A 12,563-nucleotide genomic window follows, 5' to 3' on the forward strand; every position below is an offset into this window, starting at 1 on the left:
TTTATCCCCCAGAGGGTTTCCCTGGGGTTTCTGCAGTTCTTTCGTTTCTTGTTGAAGGACTGGCAGGAACAGAGGGGGAGTCTTCTCAGTCTTCCAACTACCTGAAGCTGAGCAGGTCAGTGTTGCATGTTTTGGGGCATCTCAGTATTAGGGAACCAATCATTAAGCATTATCAATAGACCCTCATTCAGTAGGGTCAAGCTGGCATTCTGCTCAGCACCCCTTCACCAAAATACCTAGTTGATCCTGCTGGTTCTCTTCAATGTGCTGCCATGTTGAGAGGAGGGGCGCTACCCACCGAATCACCGTCCATGATCTCTTTCTGCAGCCCCACCACCAGGAAAGGAGCTGTGCCTCACTGCTGCAGCACCGATCTCTTCACAGCCGCGCCCTGTGGAGAAGCATGGTGTTGTGCAACTGCTCAACACTGCCTCTCGGGCCGCACTGCTTTTCTACACTATGCTCCCTACCCAGAAGGGGAGCACCTTGTAACTGGTGCCGAGCCCACCCCTTCCTTAGGCGGGCCCGCTCTTTGTCCCAAGGCCACGCAGTGGTATGTAGCGGGCAGGTTAGGGGCATAAAGCAAGGATATAAGTTAAGTAAAGTGTTTTATTGGGCTGACCTACATCTGTCTCCCGCATCGTGTGCAACATACCATCACACAGCTAAACTTATCTATGTACCTTCCGATGTTTGCCAACTTCAAGGAGATTCCAGTTGTCAACACCTTTGGCTTTGTTAGGTCAGTGCTGCCTTTGAAACGCCATCGGGGGATCTTGTGGGAAGATATTCTTTTCGTTACCCTTAGGGCAGTAGGATCAAAGTGGTAGATTCCTGGCCATAGTGCCACTCAGTTGTGGAGATATGATATCAAATTGCTGTATAGTTGAGTAACCTCAGTTACCTCCATGCCACAACCATGGACTGATTATTTTTAAAGATTAACATGTCACCAGGCTATGGTACACAATTATTATCTTTTGAATCAGAAGTGCTGAAGATTAAAAGGCCACCTCCTGCTGTCACGTTGTCTTCCAGCAGCTTTGTGGAATGCGCATGTGACCCTTGAACCTGCCCATTGCCACGGTAGGGCTGGTGCTGTGGGTGTCAATAGCCTATCTCAGAAAAGGAAATGGGTTTGCGTGATTTATTCTAGCATTGGACATTTGTGAAAAAGGAGCTCAGATTAGCAGACCTCCCTTTCAGGAAGAAAAAAAACCTGCCTCATTTTATTTATTGAAAATTTAAAAAAAGCTCAGCCTATCCCACCTTCACCACATGTCATTCTATCACAAGAAGCAAGACCCAAGCATCATGCTTCTGTCAGTTGCTCTTTTTGGGAAAGACCTAAACACCGAAATTTGATACGATCACGTTAACGAATTTAGCACCAAGCTCGGATGCCGAAAACTGCATAAATCTTAACGATGAGGCACCTGGATAACACAAATGTTATGCGTTAGTTTATGCCATTGTTAGAACTATCGTCTTGAGTCCGATGCAGCTCAGTGCGCTTTGTACACCTCACAAAGTGAATTGCCTTGTCCTGCAGCGTGGAAACGCCAAGGGCTCAAGGACAACCCATACTGGTCATTCTTGAAAGGGGATACTAGGGCCCACATACAATACATAACGAAATTAATATAGTAGAAACACAATAATAACACACATAGTATAGCTACACAAGGCTGTCTGGTGCATGCTTGTAAACTGGCACTTAGGCAGTTGAGGGTCTCCAAAATCACTCACCGCCCGCTCAGAGCTGCAATTCCCCATGCCAGCCTACCCGCGGACAACATCTTTATTTTCCTATTAGGGTGCCAAGCCACAACCAAGGTGGTGTCCTTTCAAACCCAAATACCAGATGCCCATTAGAGGAAAGAGTCTAGCAACGCGTACTCGGCACGTTGATTGCACGTGACATTGATACTTCCTACTCTCTACCTTGTGCGCAGAAATCCCCATCAGAGAAACGAACCTAGCAACACCCTGTTAGCGCGTCTTCCGTCACGTGACTCGGAGTATGTTAACAGTTCATTTCTTCGTCTGCACGCTGTGTAGAACGGGATGACGTTTTGGGCTTGCTGTGTAATACTGCTCGAGCGGAATTGGTGCCGACTTAAAATGTTGGGTCGCTCGATGTCAGGTTTGAAAGCTGGTAGCAGACCTGTCTATGTTTCAAAAACAAAACCCAGAGACCTACCGTCATGAGGCCGCGCCCACATGCACCCAACACTCTGCCCACCTTACCTGCCGACATACTTAAACAAAAAATCCAAACACTATCCCTGGAGCCAGATATGGACGGGATTTGGGATTTTCAGGCACAACTACATCCACATCTCCATGTGATTGGCCACTAGTGGTCTGCTTGGAGCCAATTTCTCGGAGGTGGGGGCAGAGTAGACCGGCTCTTCCCCGGAGGAGAGTGTAAAAACCCAGAATGTAGGCAGGTCTGGCTGGTAGTGAATGTGGCCATTAAACCAATTAAGCTGTTTACCCCATCCTTTTGTTTTGATTCCAGGAGGCTGAATAGCTATTTAAACTTTTTTTGGGCCCATTAGATGCACCTTTTACCCCAATTCAGAGGCTATTTAGTTTCACAAAGAGCCTCATCACGACTTTGGCGGTAACCCTATTACTGCCGGATTTAAGGGTCTGCCAAATCAGGACTTCGGCGGATTTCGCCCCAGCTCTTGACTGGGGCGAAATCCGCTGAAAATTTGCGCTATTACCGCCGGCGGGAAATCCGCTGCGGTAAGAGCACAAATTTTCCCCATTGAGCCGATTGGGGAATGGGGCATTCCCAAATGGACTCAATGGGGAATTACATTACCGCCGAACTCATGATCCGGCGCTATTAGCGCCAGGGAGTTCCGCGGTAGGGCTAATACCGCCGGCGTTACCGCCAAAGTCGTGATCAGGCCCAAAGAGGCTAATCATGGGAGGCGTGGCCCATCTTAAAGTTGAGGCCAACAGTTAAGCCTTTAGCTTCATCATATGGCAGTGGTCTTCATGCTTATTTATGCAAACCCTTCCTTGAAGGAACATGTTACAGGTGCCCCCACCCACCTATCGCTGGTCATGGGGTTAGCAGACATGTGGTATGGAAACACGTGGTATGCAGAGCAACACCTTACCCAGGGGTTGGCTGTGGGTGACAGCATGCCAGGATTCCACCTTCACGCACTGTAATGCATACTACTAAACCTATTTAGTCTTGAAGGGGAGGACACGCTTAGATGTTTTTTAGGGGTATCCTATTGAGGTCCAGATGACATTTGGTTTGCTAGGATGGTGGAAATGCATACCAAGGAGGACAACACCCCGAGAATTGAATAGTATGATTCTGCAGCAGGAGGATTGAGGAGGGGTTGAAGCCAGCTCATTGAACAAATTGTCTCAGATTGTTTCATTGCAGGTGGATAGGGGGTGCATTTTTCCAATGTACAAGATTCAAAGACTGATCACGTAGGATGGAATTTACACGGCAATAAGCAGGCTCGCTGTTGTGGCCTTAAAGGACGACAGGATGCTGTGCAAGGGTTCTAACTGTCTTTATTGTAAGACAAAGTGGTGAACCTTTGGTTGTCCTAACGCAGGGCAAACAATTACAGTTCAGTTCTGTTCACTGTTCAGGAACTTCCCAGTTGACTCACTGGGAAATAGGTGTGCACAACGATAGCACGCTGCAAGCTTCTAGGGGCCCCAGGTAACCTCCTGTGGCTGTGGACTTACGCCCTAGAAGCTGGAGTATGAGGCTACTCAGGATCTCATGTTAATGACTTCTTATAATGTTTAGTGGCTCCTCAGAAGGAGCAGCGCTCGCCGGCACGACTTGCCTGGCTCACTGCCAGCCTCCGACTGGCGCCAAACACTTCTCGCGGAGCGCGGGCTCGCGAGATCCCTTTGGGCCGAGATCTCGTGAGACCGCGCCCCCGCGGTCACGTGATGTCCCCACACACCTCCTTTGCTGGGAAAAAGGATGGATGGTCACTCCATGACAAAGTCTGCAAACTTGCTGGGTTTCCTTTTCTCTCTCTGTGGCCTGCCTTGATCTGGATGCGGGACAGGGGTGCGAGAGTATTCTTGGGAAGGTGCGGGTGATTCTGGTTCTCCTTGCTTTGCCCTCCGCTGTGACTCCCTGAGTGGGTTTGGGGAGTTGCTCCTGGAGGCTTCGCTGCCGTAGGGTGACTCTAAGGCATCTCTTTCTGACTGGCGGGTGCTTTCGGATTGCCCTGGCAATTCGGGTGCCTCTTGTTGGTTTTGATCTTCTCCGGTCTCCCAGAGTGGCTGTTCAATGGATTCCTTCCTACGGTACATCGCCACTCTTTCTAGATTCCATTTCCTGCCGTCGCTGGTGCAGATGTGGTTCGACCCTTTGGCAATGACCTCTATGGGACTGCTGTACTTGGAACCTGTCACCTTGTCTTTGTGGGGAAGACGAATCTTGACCAGGTCACCTCTGTTGACTGCTGTGTGTCGAGCAGCCCGCCGCGTGTCTCCTTGAGCCTTCATGGCTTCCTTGTTCCGCTGCATGCGAAATACTACGTCTCCCATGTCCACATCTTCGTCAGCCCTCACTTGATGGAGCCAAGGTGGTACCAGTGTGGATGCTGTGGCAAAGATAAGTGGGCACCACAGACACTAAGAAAAATTGAGTCGAAAAATGAAGATAAATTGACGCTCAAATAGATGCTTACAGGAGCTGGCTGCAATAAGTCTGGAGACACCCTGACTCTTGAACCAAAAAACCAAAAAACCAAAAAGGACTAGATAAAAAAATCTAGTCCAACAGCCGCTCTCTGTACAAACCCCAAATGGGTGATATAATTTAAACATGGATTCCAACAATGGAGATGTAAATTCTTTTCTTCTTATGTATGAGTTCAATAGAAAAACACTGAATTCAAAGTAGAAGTGACGGTAATATGTTTATCAAAAACATGGATTCAAATCAAGGAGGAAAATCACTAATAATGTCTTAGTGAGGATTCAGCTGTCACATCTCATATTTTAAATAGACTTCTTTTACCAATGCATTTCGGAGCTTATAGCTCCTTCATCAGGGTGAGTCTAATCTAATTACATAGAATACAAATATATAACGCAACACGTGAGAAATAACACAATATATAAAAAAAGACAAGGTAAAAATTGAAAATCACATACCAAAGACACGATGTGGGTTCAGGATGGAATATGTAATGAAAAAATGAAAAAAATAAAGAATAAATAACTGAAAGTAGCATGGATAATATGACCAGGTAAACGAAGGGAAAATAATGTAAAAGGACTCACGAGACGTGTTTGGCCTCGTAGAGACGAGAATCCACAGTCAAAAAGCAGATGTGTGGTCTGCTGTCAGTAACGGCAGCGTGCAGAGTACAGACAGATCAATAAACCTATCGGAAACAAAAGTGTGCATTAAGAGGAGTTTCGGGAGTGTAGTGGTGCTATAGTTACAAAGGAACATCTACAATGGTTACCTGGAGGATAATCAGGGTCTGTATCGGCTAAGAAAACGCCGTTCTGCATCGCTGTAAGCAAACGTTGCTAATGGTAACGCTGCTAAAAATACCCACGTGACAGCATCGCATCGGGCGAGCAGCGTGATGTGGCACGTACATATAAGCGAGACTGCATTAGAGATATATGGGCATGTATGGAACTATAAATATAATTGTCAACACTCAGGTAAATGAAAGAAGGAAAGTGGATAAAAGAAAAATAAATGTGCAACAATATCATAGACATAGAAAAAATACTATCAAAAAATACTATAAAAAACAGAGATAGTAGTAGAAGAAAAACATACAACCACACAGGCTCCAAAGATGGCAGCCCATGGAAAAATAAGAGAAAGTAAACATGCATCTCAGCCGTAGTGGGTGGCACCAGAGGTGTCACCTTGGGTCCCAGACGGATGTCCGGGAAAGGCTGACATGATGCTTGGACATAAATGAAGCAATTTAGAGAATTAGCAAATCTTAAACTAACGACTTAGGTGATCAAGAACACTACATGGATATTATCAATGCCTAAGGATACTGGCGTTAGCAAAGTTGGTCCTGACAAATGTCTAGGACCACATTAGTTGTCAATTAACAGTCTAGCCATTACATGTAACATGCAAAATCATCAATAATACATGCAAAAACATTATACAGTGTCACATGAAATCAACAAAGGTGCATCAAATTCAAAGATAACAATGATAATTGATTTCTTCATTTAAGCCATTGGGATATAAGCTCCCCAATCTGTCGATCCAATATGTCTCTCTTTGGTTAAGCCGAAGGCCCAGATCCTCATGTGGATTGACTTTGCTCAACACTTCAAGAATCAGAAATCTGATTTGGGTCAAATTATGGCGTTTCTCGTTCCAATGGCGAGCCACTGCTGAATTGGGATTAGAGTTACGTATGCAAGAGCGATGTTCGTTACAACGCATTTTGGCTGCTCTCGTAGATTGACCAACATAATATTTTCCACACGGACACTTTATTCCATAAATGATATTCTCACTATCACAAGTGCCAAATGTCCTCAGCAGAATCTTATTGCCTGTACTAGGATGGTATACGGTGTTGCCCGTGATGACTAAGTTACAATTAGTACAATGGAGACAAGGGTATGTTCCCGTGCGTTGAGTACTAGGTTCTTTCAAGGGAGGTCTTGTACGTACTAGTTCATCACGTAAATTCTTGCTTCTTTGGTAAGCAAATACCGGTAATTGATCAAACAATTTCTGTACTCTAACGTCATTCTTAAAGATGTTCCAATGTTTCTTAATGGAATTCTTTATCTTGTTGCTCTGAATGGAGAGTCTTGAAACATATACAGGTGTTTGTAGTTCTCTTTTGGGTTTGGTAGTACCGGTAAGTAGTGTGTCGCGATCAAAAGTTTGTACCCTTTGGGACGCTAAATTGAGTTCTTCGTTTGTGTAGCCACGTGCTAGAAATTTGTCTTTCATAGCTAGCTGTTGAGCTAAGCATTCTGCAGGATCACTCACTATTTTTTTCACTCGTAAGAGTTGACTGTATGGTAAATTCTTCAGAAGACTAGGTTGATGAAAACTGAGACGATGTAGAAGATTGTTGCGATCGGTGGTCTTGCGAAACAAAGTGGTGTTGTAACCAGTTTCGTTTTTGACAATACTAACATCAAGGAATGTGATGCGTTCTCTAGATATCTCGCTTGTGAATTGAATACGTGGATCGATGTTGTTTAGATATTCAAAAAAGACCATGAACCTGTCGTAAGTACCTGTCCAGATTCCAAATATGTCGTCGATATAGCGTAACCATAGGTAGATGTTCTGATTCCACTCTTGCTTTTTTAGTACATGATCGGATTCAAATCTGTGCATAAAGCAATTAGCATATGATGGTGCCATGGTGGCGCCCATCGATGTTCCTGAAGTCTGTAAAAAGAACTTATTGCGATATTGAAAATATGAGTTCTCTGCAATAAATTGAAGAAGAGTCAGAATGAATTCTTTCTGTGCACGGATTGGAGGTGATTCAAGTAAGAGCCATTCAACAGATTCAATGCCTAAATTATGGGGGATGGATGTGTACAAACTCTTAACATCGATTGTAAACAAAAGATGTTCATGATTGAATATTGTGTCATTGAGTTTCTGTAAAAAGTGCGACGTGTCTCTGATGTAAGTGGAGGTTTTTTGTATCAGCGGTTGGAGGAAAAAGTCAATATAAACTCCAAGCGGTTGATTGATGCTGTCCATACCCGCGACAATAGGTCTTCCTGGTGGTTTGACTTGATCTTTATGGATTTTGGGTAATGTGTAAAAGTTCGGAATCCTTGGGTGAGTGTTATTAAGAAATTTGCGAGTGTGTTCATTTATCCAATCCAATTCAAGTGCCTTATCAAGCAGGGTTTCTAAGTTTTGTTTAATAGACACTGTAGGATCGCAGTCCAACGGTGCGTAGACGGTTCGATCTTGTAATTGTCTCATGCATTCAGCATCATAATCTGTGGTATTCATGATCACCAGTGCTCCTCCTTTATCTGCTGGACGGATAGTTATCTCTTTGTCACAATATAGGTCCCGAATAGATTTCATTTCGTGTGGTTTCATGTTCTTATGTGGTGGAATTTTGTAACTGATACGTTCAAGATCCTTAGTAACCATTTTCTGAAAGATGTCTATCGATGGAACCGAGATTGGTGGTATAAAATTACTTTTAGCTCGAAATTCTTGAAAATCAGGAGTATCGGTGGTACTCTCATGTGGTTCAAGTTCCTCAAAGAATACCTTGAGTTTCAATTTTCTGATGAACTTGTAGAGTTCGATCTTGGTATTAAACAAAATTGTACTGTATGTGGGCACAAAGCTTAGCCCTTTTTGAAGTGTGTTCACTTCAGTCTTGCTCAATACTTTGTGAGATATGTTGATGACTAGGTTTTTCTCAGTTGTAGTCGTGTTTGTGGCTTGTTTCTGTTTCCTCCTCCCCCTGCGGGTTCTTTTGGGCGCGCTCCTAAAAAAGCCGAGCTTGTGGGTATTTGGGTTGAAGGACTGGCTGGGCGATTGACGTCACCCAATAGTTGTTCTGTGTGTACATCAGAGTCCCTTTGTGCTTCTGAATCTGAGCTAGATGTGGTGTCTGTTGGATGTTTATATAATTTCTTTGAGGCTACTGGTCCGTATTTTTCCATCCATGTATATACTTCTTCGTTGATATAGTCATAGGTATCACGTTTGAATTTTTTCACCTTTTTCTGTTCTAACTCAGTTTTATAATCTTCAAGTTTTGTATTGATTTCAGTTAAGATAATATCAAATTCTTCTTTCCCTAGTGACGTCACAAGATCTTTTTCAATTTCTTGGATTTCAGAGTTCAGAGAAACCAAATTTTTAGATAGTTCCTGGATGGTTAAAAGAATCAAGTCTAGAGAACACTTGTTCAAAATAGCCTCCCATTTGCGTACAAATTCTTTACTTTCTTTACAAAGGGTAGGACGGAGTTGAATACGTAAGCCTCTTGGAATACGTTGATTCTTGAAGTAGCGTCCCAGTGTGATCGCATGGAGTTTTCGGTTGATTTCCTTGCGGATCAGATATTCTAGCTGTTTAATGCGTTTCGCCGGATCCTTGGTGGTAGTGGGATGTGTACCTATAGTCGTTTCGCTAATAAGTTCGAGAATGGCAGCTGCTTCCTCGGTCGAAAACCCTAAGGTTTCTGCACATTTCGATGATAGCCCTTCGATGTCTTCAAAGGACATGTCGTTTATGAAAAATATAAGAATCTAAAAATTGAAAATGCCGGAATGTAATCAATGTGTGCAAGCTAAAAGTAATTTTATACCACCAATCTCGGTTCCATCGATAGACATCGATAGACATCTTTCAGAAAATGGTTACTAAGGATCTTGAACGTATCAGTTACAAAATTCCACCACATAAGAACATGAAACCACACGAAATTAAATCTATTCGGGACCTATATTGTGACAAAGAGATAACTATCCGTCCAGCAGATAAAGGAGGAGCACTGGTGATCATGAATACCACAGAATATGATGCTGAATGCATGAGACAATTACAAGATCGAACCGTCTACGCACCGTTGAACTGCGATCCTACAGTGTCTATTAAACAAAACTTAGAAACCCTGCTTGATAAGGCACTTGAATTGGATTGGATAAATGAACACACTCGCAAATTTCTTAATAACACTCACCCAAGGATTCCGAACTTTTACACATTACCCAAAATCCATAAAGATCAAGTCAAACCACCAGGAAGACCTATTGTCGCGGGTATGGACAGCATCAATCAACCGCTTGGAGTTTATATTGACTTTTTCCTCCAACCGCTGATACAAGAAACCTCCACTTACATCAGAGACACGTCGCACTTTTTACAGAAACTCAATGACACAATATTCAATCATGAACATCTTTTGTTTACAATCGATGTTAAGAGTTTGTACACATCCATCCCCCATAATTTAGGCATTGAATCTGTTGAATGGCTCTTACTTGAATCACCTCCAATCCGTGCACAGAAAGAATTCATTCTGACTCTTCTTCAATTTATTGCAGAGAACTCATATTTTCAATATCGCAATAAGTTCTTTTTACAGACTTCAGGAACATCGATGGGCGCCACCATGGCACCATCATATGCTAATTGCTTTATGCACAGATTTGAATCCGATCATGTACTAAAAAAGCAAGAGTGGAATCAGAACATCTACCTATGGTTACGCTATATCGACGACATATTTGGAATCTGGACAGGTACTTACGACAGGTTCATGGTCTTTTTTGAATATCTAAACAACATCGATCCACGTATTCAATTCACAAGCGAGATATCTAGAGAACGCATCACATTCCTTGATGTTAGTATTGTCAAAAACGAAACTGGTTACAACACCACTTTGTTTCGCAAGACCACCGATCGCAACAATCTTCTACATCGTCTCAGTTTTCATCAACCTAGTCTTCTGAAGAATTTACCATACAGTCAACTCTTACGAGTGAAAAAAATAGTGAGTGATCCTGCAGAATGCTTAGCTCAACAGCTAGCTATGAAAGACAAATTTCTAGCACGTGGCTACACAAACGAAGAACTCAATTTAGCGTCCCAAAGGGTACAAACTTTTGATCGCGACACACTACTTACCGGTACTACCAAACCCAAAAGAGAACTACAAACACCTGTATATGTTTCAAGATTCTCCATTCAGAGCAACAAGATAAAGAATTCCATTAAGAAACATTGGAACATCTTTAAGAATGACGTTAGAGTACAGAAATTGTTTGATCAATTACCGGTATTTGCTTACCAAAGAAGCAAGAATTTACGTGATGAACTAGTACGTACAAGACCTCCCTTGAAAGAACCTAGTACTCAACGCACGGGAACATACCCTTGTCTCCATTGTACTAATTGTAACTTAGTCATCACGGGCAACACCGTATACCATCCTAGTACAGGCAATAAGATTCTGCTGAGGACATTTGGCACTTGTGATAGTGAGAATATCATTTATGGAATAAAGTGTCCGTGTGGAAAATATTATGTTGGTCAATCTACGAGAGCAGCCAAAATGCGTTGGAACGAACATCGCTCTTGCATACGTAACTCTAATCCCAATTCAGCAGTGGCTCGCCATTGGAACGAGAAACGCCATAATTTGACCCAAATCAGATTTCTGATTCTTGAAGTGTTGAGCAAAGTCAATCCACATGAGGATCTGGGCCTTCGGCTTAACCAAAGAGAGACATATTGGATCGACAGATTGGGGAGCTTATATCCCAATGGCTTAAATGAAGAAATCAATTATCATTGTTATCTTTGAATTTGATGCACCTTTGTTGATTTCATGTGACACTGTATAATGTTTTTGCATGTATTATTGATGATTTTGCATGTTACATGTAATGGCTAGACTGTTAATTGACAACTAATGTGGTCCTAGACATTTGTCAGGACCAACTTTGCTAACGCCAGTATCCTTAGGCATTGATAATATCCATGTAGTGTTCTTGATCACCTAAATCGTTAGTTTAAGATTTGCTAATTCTCTAAATTGCTTCATTTATGTCCAAGCATCATGTCAGCCTTTCCCGGACATCCGTCTGGGACCCAAGGTGACACCTCTGGTGCCACCCACTACGGCTGAGATGCATGTTTACTTTCTCTTATTTTTCCATGGGCTGCCATCTTTGGAGCCTGTGTGGTTGTATGTTTTTCTTCTACTACTATCTCTGTTTTTTATAGTATTTTTTGATAGTATTTTTTCTATGTCTATGATATTGTTGCACATTTATTTTTCTTTTATCCACTTTCCTTCTTTCATTTACCTGAGTGTTGACAATTATATTTATAGTTCCATACATGCCCATATATCTCTAATGCAGTCTCGCTTATATGTACGTGCCACATCACGCTGCTCGCCCGATGCGATGCTGTCACGTGGGTATTTTTAGCAGCGTTACCATTAGCAACGTTTGCTTACAGCGATGCAGAACGGCGTTTTCTTAGCCGATACAGACCCTGATTATCCTCCAGGTAACCATTGTAGATGTTCCTTTGTAACTATAGCACCACTACGCTCCCGAAACTCCTCTTAATGCACACTTTTGTTTCCGATAGGTTTATTGATCTGTCTGTACTCTGCACGCTGCCGTTACTGACAGCAGACCACACATCTGCTTTTTGACTGTGGATTCTCGTCTCTACGAGGCCAAACACGTCTCGTGAGTCCTTTTACATTATTTTCCCTTCGTTTACCTGGTCATATTATCCATGCTACTTTCAGTTATTTATTCTTTATTTTTTTCATTTTTTCATTACATATTCCATCCTGAACCCACATCGTGTCTTTGGTATGTGATTTTCAATTTTTACCTTGTCTTTTTTTATATATTGTGTTATTTCTCACGTGTTGCGTTATATATTTGTATTCTATGTAATTAGATTAGACTCACCCTGATGAAGGAGCTATAAGCTCCGAAATGCATTGGTAAAAGAAGTCTATTTAAAATATGAGATGTGACAGCTGAATCCTCACTAAGACATTATT

The 12,563-nt window shown here is 42.7% G+C and overlaps 1 protein-coding gene across 2 annotated transcripts in view; it reads right to left on the reverse strand.

The window, feature by feature from the left end:
- NFU1 (NFU1 iron-sulfur cluster scaffold) overlaps positions 1-1,973 on the reverse strand; it is a 338,080-nt gene extending 336,107 nt beyond the window's left edge. Inside the window, exon 1 of one of the 2 annotated variants that reach the window (XM_069618894.1) lies at positions 1,750-1,973. In XM_069618894.1, coding sequence (XP_069474995.1) covers positions 1,750-1,799 — 50 coding nt within the window. In that variant the 5' untranslated portion in view covers positions 1,800-1,973. The remainder of the gene's footprint in view (positions 1-1,749) is intronic. The other variant, XM_069618895.1, reaches the window with a different exon arrangement.
- Between the last annotated feature and the right edge of the window lie 10,590 nt (positions 1,974-12,563).

The sequence above is a fragment of the Ambystoma mexicanum genome, chromosome 10 (genome assembly GCF_040938575.1).
Source record: "Ambystoma mexicanum isolate Mex_15411 chromosome 10, UKY_AmexF1_1, whole genome shotgun sequence".
Lineage (NCBI taxonomy): Eukaryota > Metazoa > Chordata > Amphibia > Caudata > Ambystomatidae > Ambystoma > Ambystoma mexicanum.